This window comes from Microtus pennsylvanicus, chromosome 1, assembly GCF_037038515.1.
Source record: "Microtus pennsylvanicus isolate mMicPen1 chromosome 1, mMicPen1.hap1, whole genome shotgun sequence".
Lineage (NCBI taxonomy): Eukaryota > Metazoa > Chordata > Mammalia > Rodentia > Cricetidae > Microtus > Microtus pennsylvanicus.
This window is the reverse complement of record NC_134579.1, coordinates 123,633,845-123,654,200: the sequence shown is the minus strand read 5'-3', so window position 1 is coordinate 123,654,200 and position 20,356 is coordinate 123,633,845. Positions and strand designations below refer to the sequence as shown.

At 43.7% G+C, this 20,356-nt stretch overlaps 1 protein-coding gene across 1 annotated transcript in view; it reads left to right on the top strand.

The window, feature by feature from the left end:
* Window positions 1-20,106, top strand: part of Sppl3 (signal peptide peptidase like 3) — a 96,907-nt gene extending 76,801 nt beyond the window's left edge. Inside the window, exons 4-11 of the mRNA XM_075982600.1 lie at window positions 6,446-6,565; window positions 7,081-7,159; window positions 8,073-8,185; window positions 13,116-13,222; window positions 13,649-13,812; window positions 16,828-17,027; window positions 17,941-18,050; window positions 18,947-20,106. Coding sequence (XP_075838715.1) covers window positions 6,446-6,565; window positions 7,081-7,159; window positions 8,073-8,185; window positions 13,116-13,222; window positions 13,649-13,812; window positions 16,828-17,027; window positions 17,941-18,050; window positions 18,947-19,018 — 965 coding nt within the window. The 3' untranslated portion in view covers window positions 19,019-20,106. The remainder of the gene's footprint in view (window positions 1-6,445; window positions 6,566-7,080; window positions 7,160-8,072; window positions 8,186-13,115; window positions 13,223-13,648; window positions 13,813-16,827; window positions 17,028-17,940; window positions 18,051-18,946) is intronic.
* Window positions 20,107-20,356: the final 250 nt, after the last annotated feature.

The following is a 20,356-nucleotide window of genomic DNA, read 5'->3' as shown; positions in this document are numbered from 1 at the left end:
CTCTTAATACCCAGCCATAAATCGTCCTTGCAAAGTACAAGGGCTGGCACTGCTGCCATGATTGAGATCAGAGTAAACATCACCTGTAACATGAAGATAACTGTAACCGTTCTTGGGAAACTAAGGAAGAAGAATTGCAACTTTAAGGTCAGCCTGGTCTATAGAGCAGCCTGGGCTACAAAGTGATACAGTCTGTCTCCAGTTTTTTCTACACCCTGGAAACTCAGGTAGGACACAGGCTTCCCTGGGTGCCTCTGTTTGGCATTGCTATCTTGCTTTGCTGAACAATCAGGGACCTCCCCAGAAACATAAGTTTTTGGGGCTGCAGGAATATTAATCTGGGTATTCCATTGCTGCAATAGGTCTCGACCCCACAAATTCACTGCAATATTAGCCACAGCCTTCCTCTCTGTCCTTTTGGCCCTATGCATTTGACCCATCTCATGCTTTGTTTTGATTAAGATAGGTTTCCAATTTCTAGAGGAACTGAACATCTACCTCTTGAAGGGGGCAATTCAGACGCCACGATTTTGGGGTGACGATACTTATATTCGCACCTGTGTCTAGTAAGCCTTCAATAAAAATGTCATTTATACACACTCTTAGCTTTAGTCTTTGATCATTTATAGAAGTCTGCCAGAATATGCATTTCCTATGTTCTACTGGAGTGTTCAATTCATCCTCCACATCTATCCCATCATCCAGACCAGCATGGTTTTTTTACAGTAGGCACTGGATTTTTTTTTAATTTATTTATTTATTATGTATGCAACATTCTGCCTCCATGTATGCCCACATGCCAGAAGAGGGCGCCAGATCTCATTACAGATGGTTGTGAGCCACCATGTGGTTGCTGGGAATTGAACTCAGGACCTTTGGAAGAGCGGGCAATGCTCTTAACCACTGAGCCATCTCTCCAGCCCGGCACTGGATTTTTTAATTTTTTCTGGTGAGACGCATTTTTCACAGTAACTGGGAATGATTGGACCACATTTCAGGCCCCCCAAGGGGTTTTCCGATGGTATCTGGTTGCCTTGTCTGTCCTTTGTTGACTTACATTCTATTGGTCCAGTGTCAGCCTTTGCCACACCTCCTATATATACCTCCTATTCTTGCCATTCCCAGAGGAGATATTATTCCCAGGAATTCCTTGTCTACAATCCCTTCTCAGATGTCCTATTCTACCACAATTAAAACATTTGGTATTTTGATGTCTCCTCATACCATTGGAAATTGCTTCTATCCAAGCTTCAGTACTATAGTCAAGTGTCTCAATATTCATTATTTGGAAGATCCATTAATCCATTGGTGCTGATCTGACCTTTAAAGGCCCAAGGATCTTTTTGCATTCTAAGTTGACATTCTCAAAAGCCGAAGATTCAATTAGACACATCTAGCTTCTGGGTCTGTTGCCCCTATCTATACAGCCTTAGTTAGACTTTGTAAAATGTCACTAAAGGGTTCTCTCTGACCCTGTTTAACCCTAATATATCATTCAATTTTATTTCTTGGTTCCTGAATCCTGTCCCAAGCATTTAAAGTTTCTGTGCTACAAGGTGTGTTCATTGTAAAGAGCCTGATCCTGAGGATCAGAGTAAAGACCCTTGCCTAGAATTTGATCTTGGGAAATCTTAAGTCCTTTTGCTTTTCCCTGTTTCTCTAAAATTTTTGCTTCTTCTCTCCAGTAATAATTCCAAAGCAACTGAGGTCCATTTTTTGGACTGCTGAGATTAACTGAATCCAGTCCGTGGTGTTGCTTTGTTGCTTGAAGCCCACGTTTTGACCATTTTCTTAATGAGGACGAATGTATTCCATAAAATACAATTGCTTGTTTAATTTCCTTTAGATCAGTCATACATATGGACTCCCATGTATATTCTTCAACTACCGTAGGGTGTTTGGTTCCAGATGCTCTTTCTGATATCACTGGAAAAACAGGTATAACTCTGGGTAAGCTATCCCAGAATACCAGTACATACTGATAAGGCTACATTTTGTCTTTGTACCTTTTGTCCCTGGTTGTCAAATTCGATAAATTCCTCAAACTTTTCAAATTACCACTGCCTTTTGTAAAGTCTGGATCTCCTGTCCAGTGTTCTGTTCTAATGCCCTCACTGAGGATTCCAAGGTGTGAAGTCTGTCCAGTTAAAGATAATGTCTCATCCTTGGACATAATTTTTATAATATGCATATTACCTTCCTGGAGGGACATTCTATCATTCAATCTATCATAACCATTTGACAGAGTCTGATTAATACATTCAGCAGTATGAATTCTCTCAATGTCTCAGCACCCTCTGTCATTGAGTTTTGTCAAATTGGTTGTATCCTTTTCCAGAATGCTGAATTTACCTTTTAGTTGGTTAGTATCAGTCTGTAAAGACTGTATCATTTTTCAAAGTGCATCATTCTTGGCCCTATTATCAAACCATGTTTTTAAGGAGAAAATACGAAGGACAAAGCTAATCCCCAGAATCAAATAGAGGGATGTAGGAAGGAAATCATATAAACCTTGCATAACATTGTACATGGTATAAGTAAAAAAGCCATTGAACTGGAATGCTGAATTGTCTGTAATCTTGCCCTTTTAAATTATAAATTTATATTTTAAATTGTAAATCTTACCTGTGGCTGGAGTAGGGCAATAACCGTTATCTGCCAGTAGGTGTCATGGCACACTTGTAGTCATGTGGTCAGTTTGAATCTGATTTAAGCGTTAAATGCTGAAAGATAGGCTCAAATTAAAAACAGTTATTTAGTGTAAATCACAGACTATGTGCTCCGCAGAGGTCCCTGATTGGTCAGCAGTCATACAAGCACAAGAATAGCAAGGTAGCAATGTCAAATAGAGGCACCGGGGAAGCCCACATCCCGCCTGAGTTTCCACAGTGTAGGAAAAAACTGGGCCCAGAAGTCAGCTGAGATATTTAATGAAAAAATATGAAGGACCGTGGCTACTCAGGGCCGCTGCATGGAAATTCTATACCCAAATGAGTGACGTGGAGCCTAATGGTGACTGGCTAGGATGTAGAATAAGGGGAATATTCCTCCATTGCTGGTGGAAGTGCAAACTCATACAGCCACTTTGGAAATCAGCATGGCAGTTTCTCAGAAACTTGGGAGTCAACCTCCCTCAAGAACCAGCAATACCACTCTTGGGCATATGCTCAAAGGATGCACACTCATACCACAGGGACATTTGCTCAATCATGTTCATAGCATTATCTTAGTAGCTAGAACCTGGAAACTACCTGGATGCCCACTCAACTGAAGAATAGATAAAGAAAATGCGGCACATTTACACAGTTGAGTACTACTCAGTGGTAAAAAAAAAAAAAAAAAAAAAAAAACAATGACACCTTGAAATTTGCAGGCAAATGGATGGCACTAGGGAAAAAAAGCACATTCTGAGTCAGGTAACCCAGACCCAGAAAGACAGACATGGTATACTGGACATAAAACAAAGGATAGCAAGCCTATAGTCCACGACCCCAGAGAAGCTAGGTAACAAGAATAACCCTAAAAGAGACATACATGGATCTTCCTAGGAATGGAGAAATAGACAGGATCTCCTGAGTGAATTGGGAATGTGGAGGGTAGGGGTACGTGAGGGAATGGGATGGTCCAGGTAGGAGGAGAGAGGAAGAGTAAGGAAAGAGATATCTTGATTGTGGCAGCCATTGTGGGACTAGTGTGAAACCTGGCACCAGGGAAATTCTCAGGAATCTACAAGAAGGACCCCAGCTAAGAACCTAAACAAAAGTGGATAGGGTACCTGAACTGGCCTTCCCTGTAATCAGATTGATAGCTACCTTAATTGTCATCATAGAACCTTCATCCAGCAACTGATGGAGGCAGTTAACACTGGGCCGAGCTTCTGGAGACCAAAGAGAGGGAGGAGCAATAATATGAGCACAGATGTCAAGACCATGGGGATACTTACAAAAACAGCTGACTTGAGTTAATGGGAGCTCACTGACTCAGGCCTGACAGCGGGGGAACCAGCATAGGACCAAACTAGGCCCTTTGAATGTGGGTGACAGTTGTGTGTCTGGGGCAGGCTGTGGGGACAACTGACAGTGGGACTAGGGTTTATCCCTAGTGCTTGAACTGACTTTTTGGAGCCCATTCATTTTGAAGGACTTCTTTGCTCAGCCTAGATATAGGGAGGAGGACTTGGTCCTGCCTCAAAGTGATGTGTCAGACTTTGTTGACTCCCCATGGGAAGTCTTACCCTCTCTGAAGAGTGGATGGAGGGAGGGAGGGAGGTGGGGGAGGGGATGGAGTGGAAACTGGGATAGGTATGTAAAATGAGAAAAGATTGTTTTAAAAAATAAATAAAGAGAGAGAGAGAGAGAAAGAAAGAAAGAAAGAAAGAAAGAAAGAAAGAAAGAAAGAAAGAAAGAAAGAAAGACCAAAGAACAGGGGCCTGGAAAAAATAGCTTAGCAGTCAAGGGCACTGACTGCTGTCCCAGAGGACCCAGATTCAATTCCCAGCACCCACATGGCAGCTCACAACTGTCTGTAACTCCAGTTCCAGAGGACACCCTCACACAGACAAGTATGTACAGAAAATATAAATAAATAAATAAAATATTTTAAAAAGGGAAAAAACAACAACCAATGAGCTACATCCTGTTGTATCCAGGATTTATTCTCTATTACTCTCCTATTCTGGTGTCTTTGAAAGCTCACACTCAATACCTTCTCTGATTGGCTGTTTGAAGCTGCCTTTCCTACACTTCCCTACCAGAATGACAGTGAATCAATTTACTGAGAGAAATGATGCCTATGAGGGTGTGTGTATGTGTGTGTGCGTGTGTATCATGAGCATGCCACATGTCCAAGGAAGCCAAAAGAGGATGTCAGGTCCTCCTGAAACTGGAGTTACAGACTATTGGGAGCTGCCATATGGGTTCTGAGAACTGAAACTTGGGTCCTCTGCAAAAACAACAAATATTCTAAAACTATTGAGCCATCTTTCCAGCCCAAGATTATTTTTTTAATAATACATAAGCATGTGTGTACATGTGTATGAAGCTGTAGGACAACCTCAGTTGTCACTTCGACAATGCCATCCACCTCCTTTAGGACAGTCTCTCATTGGCCTGGTGTTGAACAGTTTTGCTCTACTGACTGGTTATCTAGCCCCAGAGACCCTCCTGTCTGTTCTTGCCTAGTGCCGGCCTCACATGTACACACCACACCCAGCAGTTTTGGTTTGGTTTTTTTACATATGGTTTTGAGAATTAAACTCAGGTACTTGGGCTTCCAAAACTAATGTTTACCTACTGAGCTATCCCCTAGCACCAGGAAATTATTCTTGGGGTTTTTTACCCCCCTTCAAGACAGGGTCTCACTAAGAAGCCTTAGACCAGGCTGCCCTCAAACTCACAGAGATCCGCCTGTCTCTGTCTCCCAAGTGCTGGGTTAAAGTCCTGTACCACCACACCTGACTCCTCTGGTTCCTGAGTGCTAGGGTTAAAGTCCTGCACCACCACCACCCAGCTCAGATGAAGTGTTTGTGGTCACTGTAGTAGTGAAAGCACCCAGGGCAGCAAGAAGCTCGCAGTCTCATTGAGAGGAAGTCATCAGGCCTAGAACCCACACGTCACACAGTAATCCTAAAAGCCACCTGCATTTCATGGGTTATTGCATTAAGTATGTGGACATGTTCTGCCCAGGCTGAGTGGGAAACTAGATTCCTTGAAGGACAAGAGATGGCAGCTATAGGATATGGAGTTTGGACCAAAATTGAAATAATGGTAGGTCTAGAGACGGATGGCTAGTTCCAGCTCACTGATGTTAAGAAATATTTCAGAGAGCTGGAAAGAGAGCTCAGCAGTTAAGAGCACTGGCTCTTCTGTTTGAGTCCCAGCACCCACATGGTGCTTCACAACTGTCTGTAACTTCAGTTCTGAGCAATCTCATGTCCTCTTCTGGCTCCTGTGGGCACTGAATACATGTGGGCAAATCTCCCAAAAATTTAAAGAATACACTGAAGTTTTGGTATGCCGAAACAGGGTTTCTCTGTGTAGCTTTGGAGCCTGTCCTGGTACTCACTCTGTAGACAAATCAGGCCTCGAATTCACAGAGAACTAACTAGCTGCCTCTGCTTCCCGAGTACTGAGATTAAAGGTGTCACCACCACCAAGCCCGGTACTTTTTATATTCTCTTGAGTAGAATGGATTCAGTCCTGGCCACGTACTGAGGTATTTCTTTGTTGCTCTGTTACTTTCCAGTTAAGGTCTTAAAAATCCTTAAGCTGTGAAAACTACATAAATGGATTCTAAAATGCCTGAGCTCTTCTTTTAAGCCTAGCATAGGTGATGTTGGCTCATTGTGTAAGACTCAGTTTGTACAGTAAATTGTGAAGGGGGAGGGCATGTGACCATCTTGCCTGTTATGAAGTAAGTGGTCAGTGTGTCTTGTTCTCTCTTTCAGGTATCCAGACCATTGACTCCACCCAAGCTCTGTTCCTGCCCATTGGAGCGTCCGTCTCTCTCCTAGTAATGTTCTTCTTCTTTGACTCAGTTCAAGTAGTTTTCACAATATGTACAGCAGGTAAATTAGCTTCAAGTATACTAAAAGGAAAAGGTTATATTTTTAATCATTGTTCAAATATTATGATGTAAATATTATCTTCTGTGCCATGAAAGTCAAATCTTCTTCATTCTGTTAACACCGTCTGAAAGAAGGTGGGCATTGGAAAAGTGAAGAACTTCAATGACAGTAGATGTCTGTGGCCTCTTTCTGCCAGGCAGCCCAAAGGCCCGTTCAGCATAGTGGCCAGTGCATTCTCCAGCACTGAGCCTACAGCCAGCCAAAGTCATTAACTTTCAAGCTAAGCCATGGTGGAAGTACAGAAAAAAAATAAACAAAAGTTAGTTGACTTTAGCAGTTCACCTCTGCCTGCTGCTTGTTCTTTCCTGCTGAGTTAAGAGAATAAGAAAAATCTTTACGTAACTTTCCCAATTGTCAAGAAAGATGTTTTGGAAATCTGTTTTGCATAAGTTATGCCATTTTTTCCTGTAATTAGTAAAGAAAAAGGTTTTTAATGAACCGTTTTCTTTTCCTAGTTCTTGCAACAATAGCTTTTGCTTTTCTTCTTCTCCCGATGTGCCAGTATTTAACAAGACCCTGTTCGCCTCAGAACAAGTAAGTTCTTAAGGCTTTCCTCTAAATTAAGAGTGATGGATTGGCTGGAGTACACAAACAGCCAGGGGTGGGGAATGGACATGTTTAGCCGCACTTGTTAAAACTGGGAGATAATGTCCCCTTTGCACCTTTTCATGACAGAAAGTACAGGCAAATCTTCCCAAATGGGAACTGGTGTAATCTGCTTTCTGCTTAGCTAGATTAGGAAGGACAGGCAGTGAGAATAATGATTGAACTCAGAATTTCTTATTATTCTGCTGTCTTGTCAATACATTGTCTGCACCTTCCCTCCAGAAGCCATTGCTCCATGAAAACCATGCAGCATGGTGGTGTCAAAGCTAATCCATGTGGCAGCTGATTTTCCAGAAATTAGTGTTGACCATGTAGATTTTCCTCCCATCTTACAAATGTTATTTCATCATTGCTAAATGAATGAAATCTGTTCCTTCTCTTCATTTTATTTTCTCTTAAGAGAAGGCTTTCCCTAAGTTCAGTTCTCCTCTAGACTGAAATCCATTTCAATAATTCAGTACAAAAACACACTGTCAGACAGTGCAAAGGTTCAGTGTGTTAAAGTGCTCATTGAGCTAGCCTGATGGCTTGAGCTTGATCCTTAGGATCCGCAGTGGAAGGACAGACTCCATGAAGTTGTCACCTGTCCTCTACATGTACCCCGCCCCCACACACACACACTCAATAATAGTAATAAAAAATGTAAATTTTAAAAATGAAATGCATTGCCAAATGGGAGCTAAAGATACCTCCAACGAGGCTTGGGTCTTTTACTTTCCCAGATAATTAGGTGTTTCCTACAGCTCTGGTTAGCCATTATGAGCTCTGATCACGAAGAACCGCAGGAGCATTTGGTTATTAACTGAAACACATCCCTAAGTCCAATAAATGTGTCTTCCAGGATTTCCTTCGGTTGCTGTGGGCGTTTCACTGCTGCTGAGTTACTGTCATTCTCTCTGTCTGTCATGCTTGTCCTCATCTGGGTTCTCACTGGCCACTGGCTTCTTATGGATGGTGAGTAACGTGACAGGTTGTAATTGTAGCTAGCATGCTTTTATAACGGGTCATGGCTTCAACTGTGGGCCGGGAACCTGTGTGAATTGCAATAAAAACAAAAACAAGAACGTCACCAGTAGAAGGTTACTAACCATGCTGTGACTAGAGGTTCAGAACTAGACACATCATGAAGGTTACTAACCGTGCTGTGACTAGAGGTTCAGAACTAGACACATAATGAAGGTTACTATGCTGTGACTAGAGGTTCAGAACTAGACACATAATGAAGGTTACTAACCGTGCTGTGACTAGAGGTTCAGAACTAGACACATAATGAAGGTTACTATGCTGTGACTAGAGGTTCAGAACTAGACACATAATGAAGGTTACTAACCGTGCTGTGACTAGAGGTTCAGAACTAGACACATAATGAAGGTTACTATGCTGTGACTAGAGGTTCAGAACTAGACACATAATGAAGGTTACTAACCATGCTGTGACTAGAGGTTCAGAACTAGACACATAATGAAGGTTACTAACCGTGCTGTGACTAGAGGTTCAGAACTAGACACATAATGAAGGTTACTATGCTGTGACTAGAGGTTCAGAACTAGACACATAATGAAGGTTACTAACCGTGCTGTGACTAGAGGTTCAGAACTAGACACATAATGAAGGTTACTAACCGTGCTGTGACTAGAGGTTCAGAACTAGACACATAATGAAGGTTACTAACTGTGCTGTGACTAGAGGTTCAGAACTAGACACATAATGGATCCACGGTTCTCACAGTGTCACCTGTGTTGGAGCCTTATGTCCTTTCACCAGACTTTGTCCAGAAAGCACAACACCCTCTGCCCAAAACACTTTAGCTTATAATGACACCTATTACATGTTATAATTGTAGTGTTTTTGCTTCACTTCAAAGTCTTGTCTCACAGAAACACAGTGGTGTAATAGAAAACGGAAACATTTAGTATTTTCCTACTGTCATTTCTCAGCATGTAAATACTGAATTAGCATAGCTTTGGAGTGGGTTGTGTTAGAATATTGAGTTTTACAATTGCTGTTTGAGCCAGACATGGTGGCACATGCCTTTTTTTTTTTTTTTGTATGTATTATTTTCCAAATGTAGTCCCAGCTGTCCTAGAACTCCTTCTGTAGACCAGGTGGCATGTGCTTTTAATTCCAGCACTCAGGATCTCTATAAACTTAAGGTCAGCTGGTCTACAGAGCAAATACCAGGAGTCAGGGCCACCCAGTGAGACGCTCTCAAAATCTAATAAATCAATAAAATTGGTGTTTTAAGTTGCTGAACTAATTTTCATTTTTAAAAAATAATCTAGTAAATTTTGGCTTGGAATTAGGACAGAATTTCCAACAGTTTCTAAAATGGTACCCAGGATACTTCCTAGTGTTTTGTATTACATATTTATGCAGAGCAACATTCTTGCATTGACACTGATCAAGATAGCAATCAAGTTTAGGAAATAGTGAGACATCTTTGTAGAGAGTGTCATTCAGCCAAGATTTATTTATGTAACAGTTGTCAGGCACAGTCTTCATTAGTATGCAGATTTTTTTGTTTCTAATGGTAAAATTATATGTAAACCAAAGGATTTCTATAAGTTTATAATTTACTATCAGTGAATGTTTGCTTTGTATATCAGTTTTATATGCCTACTATCCAGGGTCACATAAACATTTATTGAGCAAACCATATAAAGACAATACTAAGAAAGAGAATTACAGACCAATCTCACTCATGAACATTGATGCAAAAATACTAAATAAAATACTGGCAAATAGAATCCAAGAACACATCAGAACCATCATCCACCATGATAAAGTCGGCTTCATCCCAGAGATGCAGGGATCAACATATGAAAAATCTGTCAACATAATCCACCATATAAACAAACTGAAAAATAAAAACCACATGATTATCCCATTAGGTGCTGAAAAAGCTTTCGACAAAATACAACATCCCTTCATGATAAAGGTCTTGGATAGAGCAGGGATACAAGGTGTAGTAGGGGCTTCGGGCAGGCCTGCTTTTCGTCCCACCCGGCTCCCGCTCGGCTAGCTTAGCCCCAGAAATAACAATACACAAACTGTATTCATTTAAACACTGCCTGGCCCATTAGTTTCAGCCTCTTAATGGCTAATTCTCACATCTTGGTTAACTCATTTCTAATAATCTGTGTAGCACCAAGAAAGATTCAGCATGTCTGACCTGGTGGCTTGTTCCATGGCGTCTGGCTTACTTCCCTTCTTCCCAGCATTCTGCTCTGTCTACTCCACCCACCTAAGGGTTGGCCTATCAACTGGGCCAAGGCAGTTTCTTTATTAACCAATGAAATCAACACAAACAGAAGACTCTCCCACATCAGCAAGGAACATACCTAAACATAATAAAGGCAATATACAGCAAGCCAACACCAAACTAAATGGAGAGAAACTCACAGTGATCCCACTGAAGTCAGGAACAAGACAAGGTTGTCCACTCTCTCCATATCTATTCAATATAGTTCTTGAGGTCCTAACTAGAGCAATATGATAACAGAAGGTGATCAAGAGGATACAAATTGAAAAAGAAGGAGTCAAACTCTTACTATTTGCTGATGATACGATAGTTTACATAAGTGATCCCAAAAATTGTACCAAGGAACTTCTACAACTCATAAACACTTTCAGCAATGTAGCAGGATACAAGATTAACTCAAAAAAAAAAAATCAGCAGCCCTTCTGTAGACAGATTATAAAAATTATAAAAGGACTGAGAAAGAAATCAGAGAAACATCACCCTTCACAATAGCCATAAATAGCATGAAATATCTTGGAGTAACACTAACCAAACAAGTGGAAGACTTGTATGACAAGAACTTTAAATCTTTGAAGAAAGGAATTGAAGAAGAAACCAGAAAGTAGAAAGATCTCCCATGCTCTTGGGTAGGTAGAATTAACATAGTAAAAATGGCAATCTTACTAAAAGCAATCTACACATTCAATGCAGTGCCCAGCAAAATTCTTCACAGACCTCGAAAGAACGGTACTCAACTTCATATGGAAAAGCAAAAACCCAGGATAGCCAAAACAATCCTAGGCAATAAAAGAACTTCTGGAGGTATCACAATCCCTGACTTCAAACTCTACCACAGAGTACTGAAAACAACCTCGTATTGGCATAAAAACAGACAGGAGGACCAATGGAACTGAATAGAAGACCCGGATATTAATTCACACGCTTTCGAACACCTGATTTTTGACAAAGAAGCAAAAAATACCAAATGGCTAAAAGAAAGCATATTTAACAAATGGTGCTGGCATAACTGGATATCAACATGTAGAAGAATCAAAATAGATCCATATCTATCACCATGCATAAAACTCAGGTCCAAATGGATCAGAGACCTCAACATAAAGCCAGCCACACTGAACCTTATAGAAGAGAAAGTGGGAAGTACACTTGAACACATTGGCACAGGGAACCACTTCCTAAATAGTAACCCCAGCAGCACAGACATTGAGACAAACAATTAATAAATGGGACCTCCTAAAACTGAGAAGCTTCTGTAAAGCAAAGGACATGGTCAACAAGACAAAACGTCAGCCTACAGAATGGAAAAAGATCTTCACCAACCCCACATCAGACAGGGGTCTGATCTCCAAAATATACAAAGAACTCAAGAAATTGGTCATCAAAAGAACAAATGATCCAATAAAAAAAAAAATGGAGTAAAGACCTAAACAGAGAACTCTCAACAGAATCTTAACAGGAATCTAAAATGGCTGAAAGACACTTAAGGAAATGCTCAACATTCTTAGCCATCAGAGAAATGCAAATCAAAACAACTCTGAGCTTCCATCTTATACCTGTAAGCTTGGCCAAGGTTATGACAACTTATGCTGGAGAGGTTGTGGGGAAAAGGGAACACTTCTGCATTGCTGGTGGGAGTGCAAGCTGGTACGGCCCCTTTGGATATAAGAGTGGCGATTTCTCAGAAAATTGTGCCACAAGGACATGTAGAGAGTCTCAATAAAAATCAGTAGCATAGAAAGAAAACTTCATGTGCACAAAAATGCTGGGATCTGCTGTGTGCAGCAGTGGTTTTCACCACATGTCCTGTCACATGAGCAGTCACATGACCAATGCTTCCATAAGGTGTTGTGCTGTCACATGGGGGAACGCTGTTGGAAGATGTCCCAACTTTCTTGTTTAGGTTTTCTCATTAATTTTTGACTTGTGTATTTACAAACCTTCACTTTTACTAAGGTTTTTGCTAAACACAGCTTAAGAAACTGGCTTTAAAGGACTTTTGTATAAATTGGGTCAGAGAAATGGAAGGAAGGCAGCTAGAGAGAGGGATATTGGCAAATATTATGTTGTTTAAGACTAAAATGTTGCAAATATTACATTGATGGATTAATGGAGGAAATGCAATAGAGAGAAGAGTGAATTACTGAAATGAATGTTGTTTCTAAATGGAGTAAGGGGACGTGACTCAGGGCGTGACCCTCTTTTGGAGAAAGGGTCTCACTGTGTAGACCAGGTTGGCCTTGAACTCACAGAGATCTGCCTGCCTCTGCCTCCTGAGTGCTGGGATTAAAGATGTGTGCCGTTCTAGTTCTTAGCAAGAATAATATACTCTACCCACAGGGTATTGAGAAATAGAAGTGAGGATGTATCCCCTAGCTTGTGGCTAGGTAGCTCAAGATGACAGAGATCCTGGGTTTCCAGACAGCCCAGCTTGGTGTGGTAGCATAAAGAGAGCTGTCACCTACCTGAAATCCCAGCAGGTCCAGGTGGGCTGCTGCAGTAGGGACAGTTGTCTGAAATGAGAGTTCCGAGCACTACTACAGACTAGAGAGCTGGGTAGTCACAGACTTGTGCAAAGAGACCTGCCATCCACATACTGACTAATCCCCATGCTCACCCCACCCCCAGCTCTGGCCATGGGTCTCTGTGTTGCCATGATCGCCTTCGTCCGCCTGCCAAGCCTCAAGGTCTCCTGCCTGCTTCTCTCAGGGCTTCTCATCTACGATGTCTTCTGGGTGAGTGTCTGTTTCAGTAGAAGCCCTGTGCTCCTATGAGTTTAACTGAAGCAGTTGGTGCTTAAAGCTGTCTGCTGCTAAATATGCAAAGCCTGGCATGCTGATCATCCCAGGTGAGTCCTGCTACTCTGGGACTGCAGGTGCTGACCTTGTACAAGCATTTGTCTGTCCCTTTGTTGGTGGCCTCTGGGATACAGTAGGTAGTGTGTGTGACGGGTACAACAGGCTGTCGAGAATTCTTACGTAGAATTTCCACTGGAAAGGGAAATGTGAGTGGAAAGACAGAGCGACCTGCAGGCCAGCACAGGAAGTAAAGATTCTTCAGCCAAAGCCTTGACCAGGGCCTTCTGGTTCTGAGCTGTTGGGACAACTGACTAACGTGGGTGGCGTGCAACTTCTGTTACAGTTGTGTGTTCATTTTGGCAGGTATTTTTCTCAGCCTACATCTTCAACAGCAATGTCATGGTGAAAGTGGCCACACAGCCTGCTGACAATCCCCTTGATGTCCTATCACGGAAACTCCACCTGGGTCCCAATGTTGGGCGTGATGTTCCTCGCCTGTCTTTGCCTGGAAAATTGGTCTTCCCAAGGTAGGACTGGCCTCTGGGTCCCCATCCTGCAATGAACATCCTGCCTTCTGTGTGTCTTCCCCACCATGGGCATCCGTCTGTCTTCGGTAATCCCAATAACAAAATACCACAGAGATCCCCAAGAGAGAACAGAGCTATCCTGCTCATGATCTAAAGGACCCTGTCCATCCTGGCAGGGAGGTATATGTGTGGCTGTGGCTTCACCTCTCATGGTAGAAGCTTAGGGCATAACTTGTTCTCTCCAAGGATCAGGAGGCAAAGAGTCCCTCGGTATGCCACCTCCTTTGCTCCAGAGGGACCCCTTCCTCCTTCTAGGCCTTACTTCCTAATGGTTTTTACAATCGTGGAAAACAGAACCACCACCTGGGGCCAAGTATCAAAAGACAAGCCTGTGGGGTATTTTGTTTTCAAGCCAGGACTCAGATTCTATAGTTTTCTTGCTTATTCACTTCTAGTTCTATTCCTGTATGCTCTGATAAGATTCATAAAATTGTCTCAGGTTTAAGACTTGCTTTATTGCCTAAAATGTGATGTGTTTTTAAAGTTCGATAGGCTGCTGTGAAGAATGTGTGCTCCACAGCTATTGAAATAGTCTGTAGACATCTAAGTTTTCTTTTTTTAATCTAAATCACCTACATTTAGATTAGTGGTTATTAATTTGTGGGTCACAACCCGTCAGGGTAGAATAACCCTTTCACAGAGGTCGCAGATTAGATATTTACATTATGATTTATGACAGCAAAATTACAGTTATGGAGTAGCATAATAATTTTATGCTTGGGGCCGCTACAATACAAGGAACTGTATTAAAGGATGAGAACCACCGTGCTAGAGTTTCTCCAGTTTTTTCCAGTCATGAGTAGTCTCTCCTGTGAGTTCAAGGCCAGCCTGGTCTACAGAACAAGCTCCAGGACAGGCTCCAAAGCTACACAGGAAAACCCTGTCTCAAAAAGAAAAAAAAAAGTAATCTCACTAGTTTTGGAGACTGAGGAAGCAAGCCACCAGAGCTCTGTGCTGGGACCAAGGTCAGCACTTTCACATCCCACCAGCGGTGACCCTCCTATGGGAAGTGGGAGGGAGAGGTTGCAGCATCCAGTGCTCCCTCGGGTGACAGATCTCACCAGAGGTGCAGGCCTGCTGTCCCCTGTGCACTTACGGCTTACACCATCAGCGTGTCTAAAGCCAGACCACTTCATCCAACCATCCCCAGACTGTATGCCTAGTCCTAGTTTTCAAGGTTTCAGAGTAGCTCATTCTCAACTCCAACTATCTCTCAAGGTGACACCTGGAAGAGTGCAGAATGCTGTCTGTCCTGCCACACCCAGCCACTTAACTGACCCTGTAGACGAGACCCTGGCTCCCCTCCTTCCTGTTTCTCTCTGCTTATAGCCTTTCTGTTGTTCTGTGCTTTTCAGCTGTCCTGGCATCTGATGTGATTTCTGATGCAGCTCCTTCATTGTCACCCTGACTCTTCTCATTTGCAGCATCATAGAGACATTGTTTAGATTGCCATCCTCCACCTTGGAACAAGTACTGCTTAATATTGCCACACCGTGGCATATCACTACAGTTGGCTGAAATGAACAGAATCTTCGTTTTTCTGAGACATTTGTAAAACTATATTCTCATGGTCACAGTCTTTTTTTTTTTTTTCTTTTTCTCTCCAAGACAGGGTTTCTCAGCTTTGGAGCCTGACCTGGAACTAGCTCTTGTAGACAAGGCTGGCCTTGAACTCACAGAGATCCGCCCGCCTCTGCCTCCTGAGTGCTGGGATTAAAGGCCTGCGCCACCACCACCTGGCTCATGGTCACAGTCTTGATGAAGCAGCCTTGGCAACCAATGTGCTGCTTCAGTTTCTGTCTGATGGGGAAGAGGCCCTGTGAAGGACTCCCGATTCTGCCCAGGTAGAATCTAGCTAAAGGAGCTGCTTGCAGAGTGTCAGAAGCAAGGAGTTTCTGCAAGGCCTGCTCGAGAATGTAGGGTGCTGGGTGTAAACATCTGTTCACCAGGGCTCACCAGCTGTTAGCTGTGACAAAGGAGACAGCCCTGACTTAGCCCAATCCTGTAACAGAAGACATACCTGATGGAGCAACTCCCTTATGTGTGCAGGATCCCTACCACCAGGTCCCCTATGCTCTTACCAAGAAAAGCATAATTCAGTTAGGTGGGCAAGAGACCCTGGGTGACAGCTATTCAAAAACCAATGCTGATGTACTTAAAATGATTCTGGCTTTGCTGTGTTAATCCCCCATTTGCCTAACAGACCAGACTTAACCTCCTGTCTGTTTAAATTGTTCAAAGTGTAACCTGGACCTGGGAACCAAAAGAGATTTAAGCGTGACAGCATATGGAGGCACAAACCTAAGATGTATATAAGTTAGGAACATCTTCTATTCTGTCGGCTCCTCTTAGGACATTAGCCACAACCTTCCTCATGCTTTTTCATTCTCTCAGTGAAGAGATTTCTCCTTCCCCAAATGTGTGGAATGATTTCTGTAACATGTGGATAGGTCTCATGTGTTCCAAGAGTGAATGTGTCACAGACGGTGACATTCCCATAAGAGGTCACCCAGTACTCAACTCACTGTCTCCTGGAAGCAGCAGCTACCTTGGAGACCACCAAGGCCAGTGCTCTGAGGTCTTTGCACTTCTTAAAACTAGTGTTGAGCCTGCCATAGTGGTGCATCATGATAATCCCAGAATTCAGGGGCTGATGAATGATGTAAGTTTGAGTGAGGCCAGCCTTGGACCATAGCAAGACCCTATATCAAAAAGAAACAGACAGGACCAGGCATGGTGGCACGTGCCTTTAATCCCAGCATTTGGGGAAGAGGCAAGGTGACCTGGTCTATATAGTGAGTTCCAGGCAAGCCAGGGCTACAATGAGACCCTGTCTCAAACCAAAAGAAACAAACAAGTAGAGATCCTTTTATGTCTTAAAAAGCTAACGGACTTCAAACAGAAGCATGGAGGTTGTGGCGTGCGCTTTCCCTAACAAGTGATCCTGTGTTTCAGCTCCACTGGCAGTCACTTTTCTATGTTGGGCATCGGGGACATTGTGATGCCTGGACTCCTGTTATGCTTCGTCCTTCGCTATGACAACTACAAGAAACAAGCCAGTGGCGACTCGTGTGGTGCCCCTGGTCCGGCTAATATCTCTGGGCGCATGCAGAAGGTCTCCTACTTCCACTGCACCCTCATCGGGTACTTCGTAGGTAAGAAAGGCCAGCAGGAAAGCAGCCAGTCCCTCCCTCCTTCCCCAGCACTTGCAGTTAGACCACACCTTCAGCTGCTGCCCAGAAGAGCAGTGACTCTGCTGCTTATAACCAAGGAGACCCATGAAGGTGTGTGCTCCATGTGCCCCGTGCCCCTGTCTGAGAAACATGTAGGAAGAGCACGGCCAGTTCTCAGTCCAGCACACACCAGGTGCTAAGGGTCTAGCCAATTTCTTCATTGTTTACCTCCATTGGTTCCAGTGCCTGCATCGCCTGACTCTTCCATCCTACTGTTTCTCTAGCCAGCACACAAACACACAGGAGGAAACAGAAACAATACACAAGCTCCTTCCCCTGACTCCCTCCCTCCCTCTCTTTCTCTCTCTCTCCCTCCTTCCCTCCCTCCCTCTCTTCTCTCTCTCTCTCTCTCTCTCTCTCTCTCTCCCTCTCTCCCTCCCTCCCTCTCTCTCCTCTCTCTCCCTCCCTCCCTCCCTCCCTCTCTCTCTCTCTCTCTCTCTCTCTCTGTCTCTCCCTCCCTCCCTCCTTCCCCCCTCCCCCCCTCCCCCCACTCTCCGGATGCTGCAGGGTAAGTATAAGAAAGCATCTGCCTTTACTGACCTGGCATACACCTGAGGTCCTGTCAGTCTGTAAACCCTGAGGAGTCAGGCTAGTATTACCGCATCTAGCAGGTAAGAAGGCTGAAAGGGGAATGCTCAGGCAAGTTGTCAAGTATCTTAAGTCTGTCGTCACCTCAAGAGACCAGGCTTAATGCCAGCACCATCCGCATAGTAGGCCGTGAGCCAGTCATGGGGACAATTCTACCTGTTACCTGTGTCACAGCCAGGTGGCAAAGGGTCTCTGTTCTCTTCTCTTCTGGCCACTCAGAGCCACTCAACAATGTCTTCTCTCCTAGGACTGCTCACTGCAACTGTGGCATCTCGAATCCACCGAGCTGCCCAACCTGCCCTCCTCTACTTGGTGCCATTTACCTTATTGCCACTCCTCACCATGGCCTACTTAAAGGTGAGAGAGCTGCAGCCACCAGCAGGGAAGCAGCAGTGTGCCCTCTTGGTTTTAGTAGGTTTTGTTTAGAGCTGTCGACAGGAAGGGCTAGTGACTAAGTCACTGCATCTTCACAGGTGATTGAATAACTGAAGTCTCAAGAGTCATCCTGTTGACTTCGTTAGCTTTGTTTGGGATAAATTATTTAATATTGAGGCTAGAAAGATGGATCAGTGGTTCAGAGTCCTTGCTGTTCTTGGAGAGGGCCCAGCTTCAGTCCCCAGCACTTGCATGGCAGCCCACAACCATCTGTGTATTACTCTAGTTCCAGGAGATCCAACACCTTCTTTAGGACTCCATGGGCACCAGACACACACGCTGTACATGCACACATAAAAATAAATATAAATTAATATTTACTATTAAGACAATATATGATTTCAGTCCCCCAAATCCCTATTTTGAAGTATTTTTTTTTCTTTTTAAAGATTTTTGTTGTTTTTGAGGCACAGTCTCACAGTGTAGCCCTGCTTGGTCTGGAACTGGCTATGTAGTCCAGGCTGGCCTATTTACAAGGATACACCACCTGCCTCTGCTTCCTATATATACTGGACATACCACCATGCACAACACACATGTACACATGTGTATATCTGTGTCAGCTGTAAGAGTGATTTATTTACCAGGTTTTTAGCCTCTCGTTTTACAGATAAGAAACAGATAGATGTTCATGAACATGCCAGGGAGGTAGACCTTCCCTCAGGAAAGGCTCAGGGTGGGTGCGCCAAGTCCCCAGAGGCCTGGGCACCTGTAGTGAGTAAGGCTGATGCTCTCTGACCACCACAGAGCATTCCAACAGGAGAAAAGAGGTGCCTCTTGTTTGACCCTGAACTCATCACTGTCCCTTGTGTCCCCAGGGTGACTTAAGAAGGATGTGGTCTGAGCCGTTCCACTCCAAGTCCAGCAGCTCCCGGTTCCTGGAAGTATGATGGATCACGTGGGGAATGACCAGGATGTTATCATCGCCCTATCTCTCACCTCGCGGTTTTGTTTCCTCTAAAAGCTGGCCTGGTACTCAGAGGAGCTGCAGCGTGACTGGGATTTGCTTGTGAAGGGAGTGCCAGAGGGTGCTGGAGCCTGCAAGCCCTTCGCTTAGTGCACGCTAGGAGAGTGGACCTTCCAGAAGTGACTGCTCTCCCCAGCACTCCCTCCCCAGGTTTTATGGATCTGCACCAGACTGTTTCCTTGCAGGGAGCGGCAGAGCTGACTTAACAACTCCAGACAGCAAGGACCTGTTCTAGAACGTTGAACACTAAAAGGATGGGAAAAAATAGCAAACAGAAGTTTCTTCAGTGAACCCTCCAAAACTTTGGGACCAGTTTCCTATGGGGGACTCCATTTCAGAGACCTGGGACAGAAGTTCTGTCCTTCTATTCTTTTTTTTTCCTTTTGGATTTATTAAATATTTTCTGTGGTGTGAAGTGACTTATTAAATCCACAGACATTGAATGACTTCTCACAACACACACATGAGAATTTGTTGTGATGACTGTGTCCAACCGTGTTGGCAGTAAGCAAGGACACGGTTTTATACATACGTACATATATATATACGCGCACATAGATATCTATGAGTAAACAGCGACTAACCCTGCTAAGATCATGCCGTGTAGCAGACGGCTTGCTGTGGTTTGAGCATGTAGAGCAGTTGACTGGCTTCCTTGCATAAGCTGCCTCTCCCTCAGGAGTCACAGGTGAACTGGTGGCTCCTGGGCTCTGGGGACCCCTACTTCTTTTGATCAGTGTAGCAAATTAGGGATGAAAAGTTTCAACTTTTTGACCCTTTTCTTTTTACAGGATTCTCGCAGTTTTTAGTAATCGCCTCTTGAACCAGTGCATGTATTATAGCAGCCAGGTGTCTTTGTGCTTTCCGATCATAGTAATGTACTACCTGTAAATACAGTTTTCTATTTTATATTTTTTTGTATTTTTTTTGACATTTCGTTTCATTGGTGCGCTGTATTTTCCATGCCCTCACTCCTTTAAGAAAAAAAAAAAAAGGAAAAAAGCAACACAATCCTGTCCTTGCTGTTGTGATTACAGTCATGGTTCACCTGTGGTGACATCTGGGGACAGATGTCAGTTGCCTCTCTGAAAATGGAACTGAAGTCCACAAGCTGGGGCCAGAGAAAGCTGTATCATGACTTCAGATCTGGCCCCATGCTGTCTGGCCTCCACAGGGCTGGGCACCCAGTGACTAGCACAGTGTCTGCTCACCTTTATTTCAGCATCTCTGGCTGGTAAACTGCCTGGGGTCACCGCCAGCA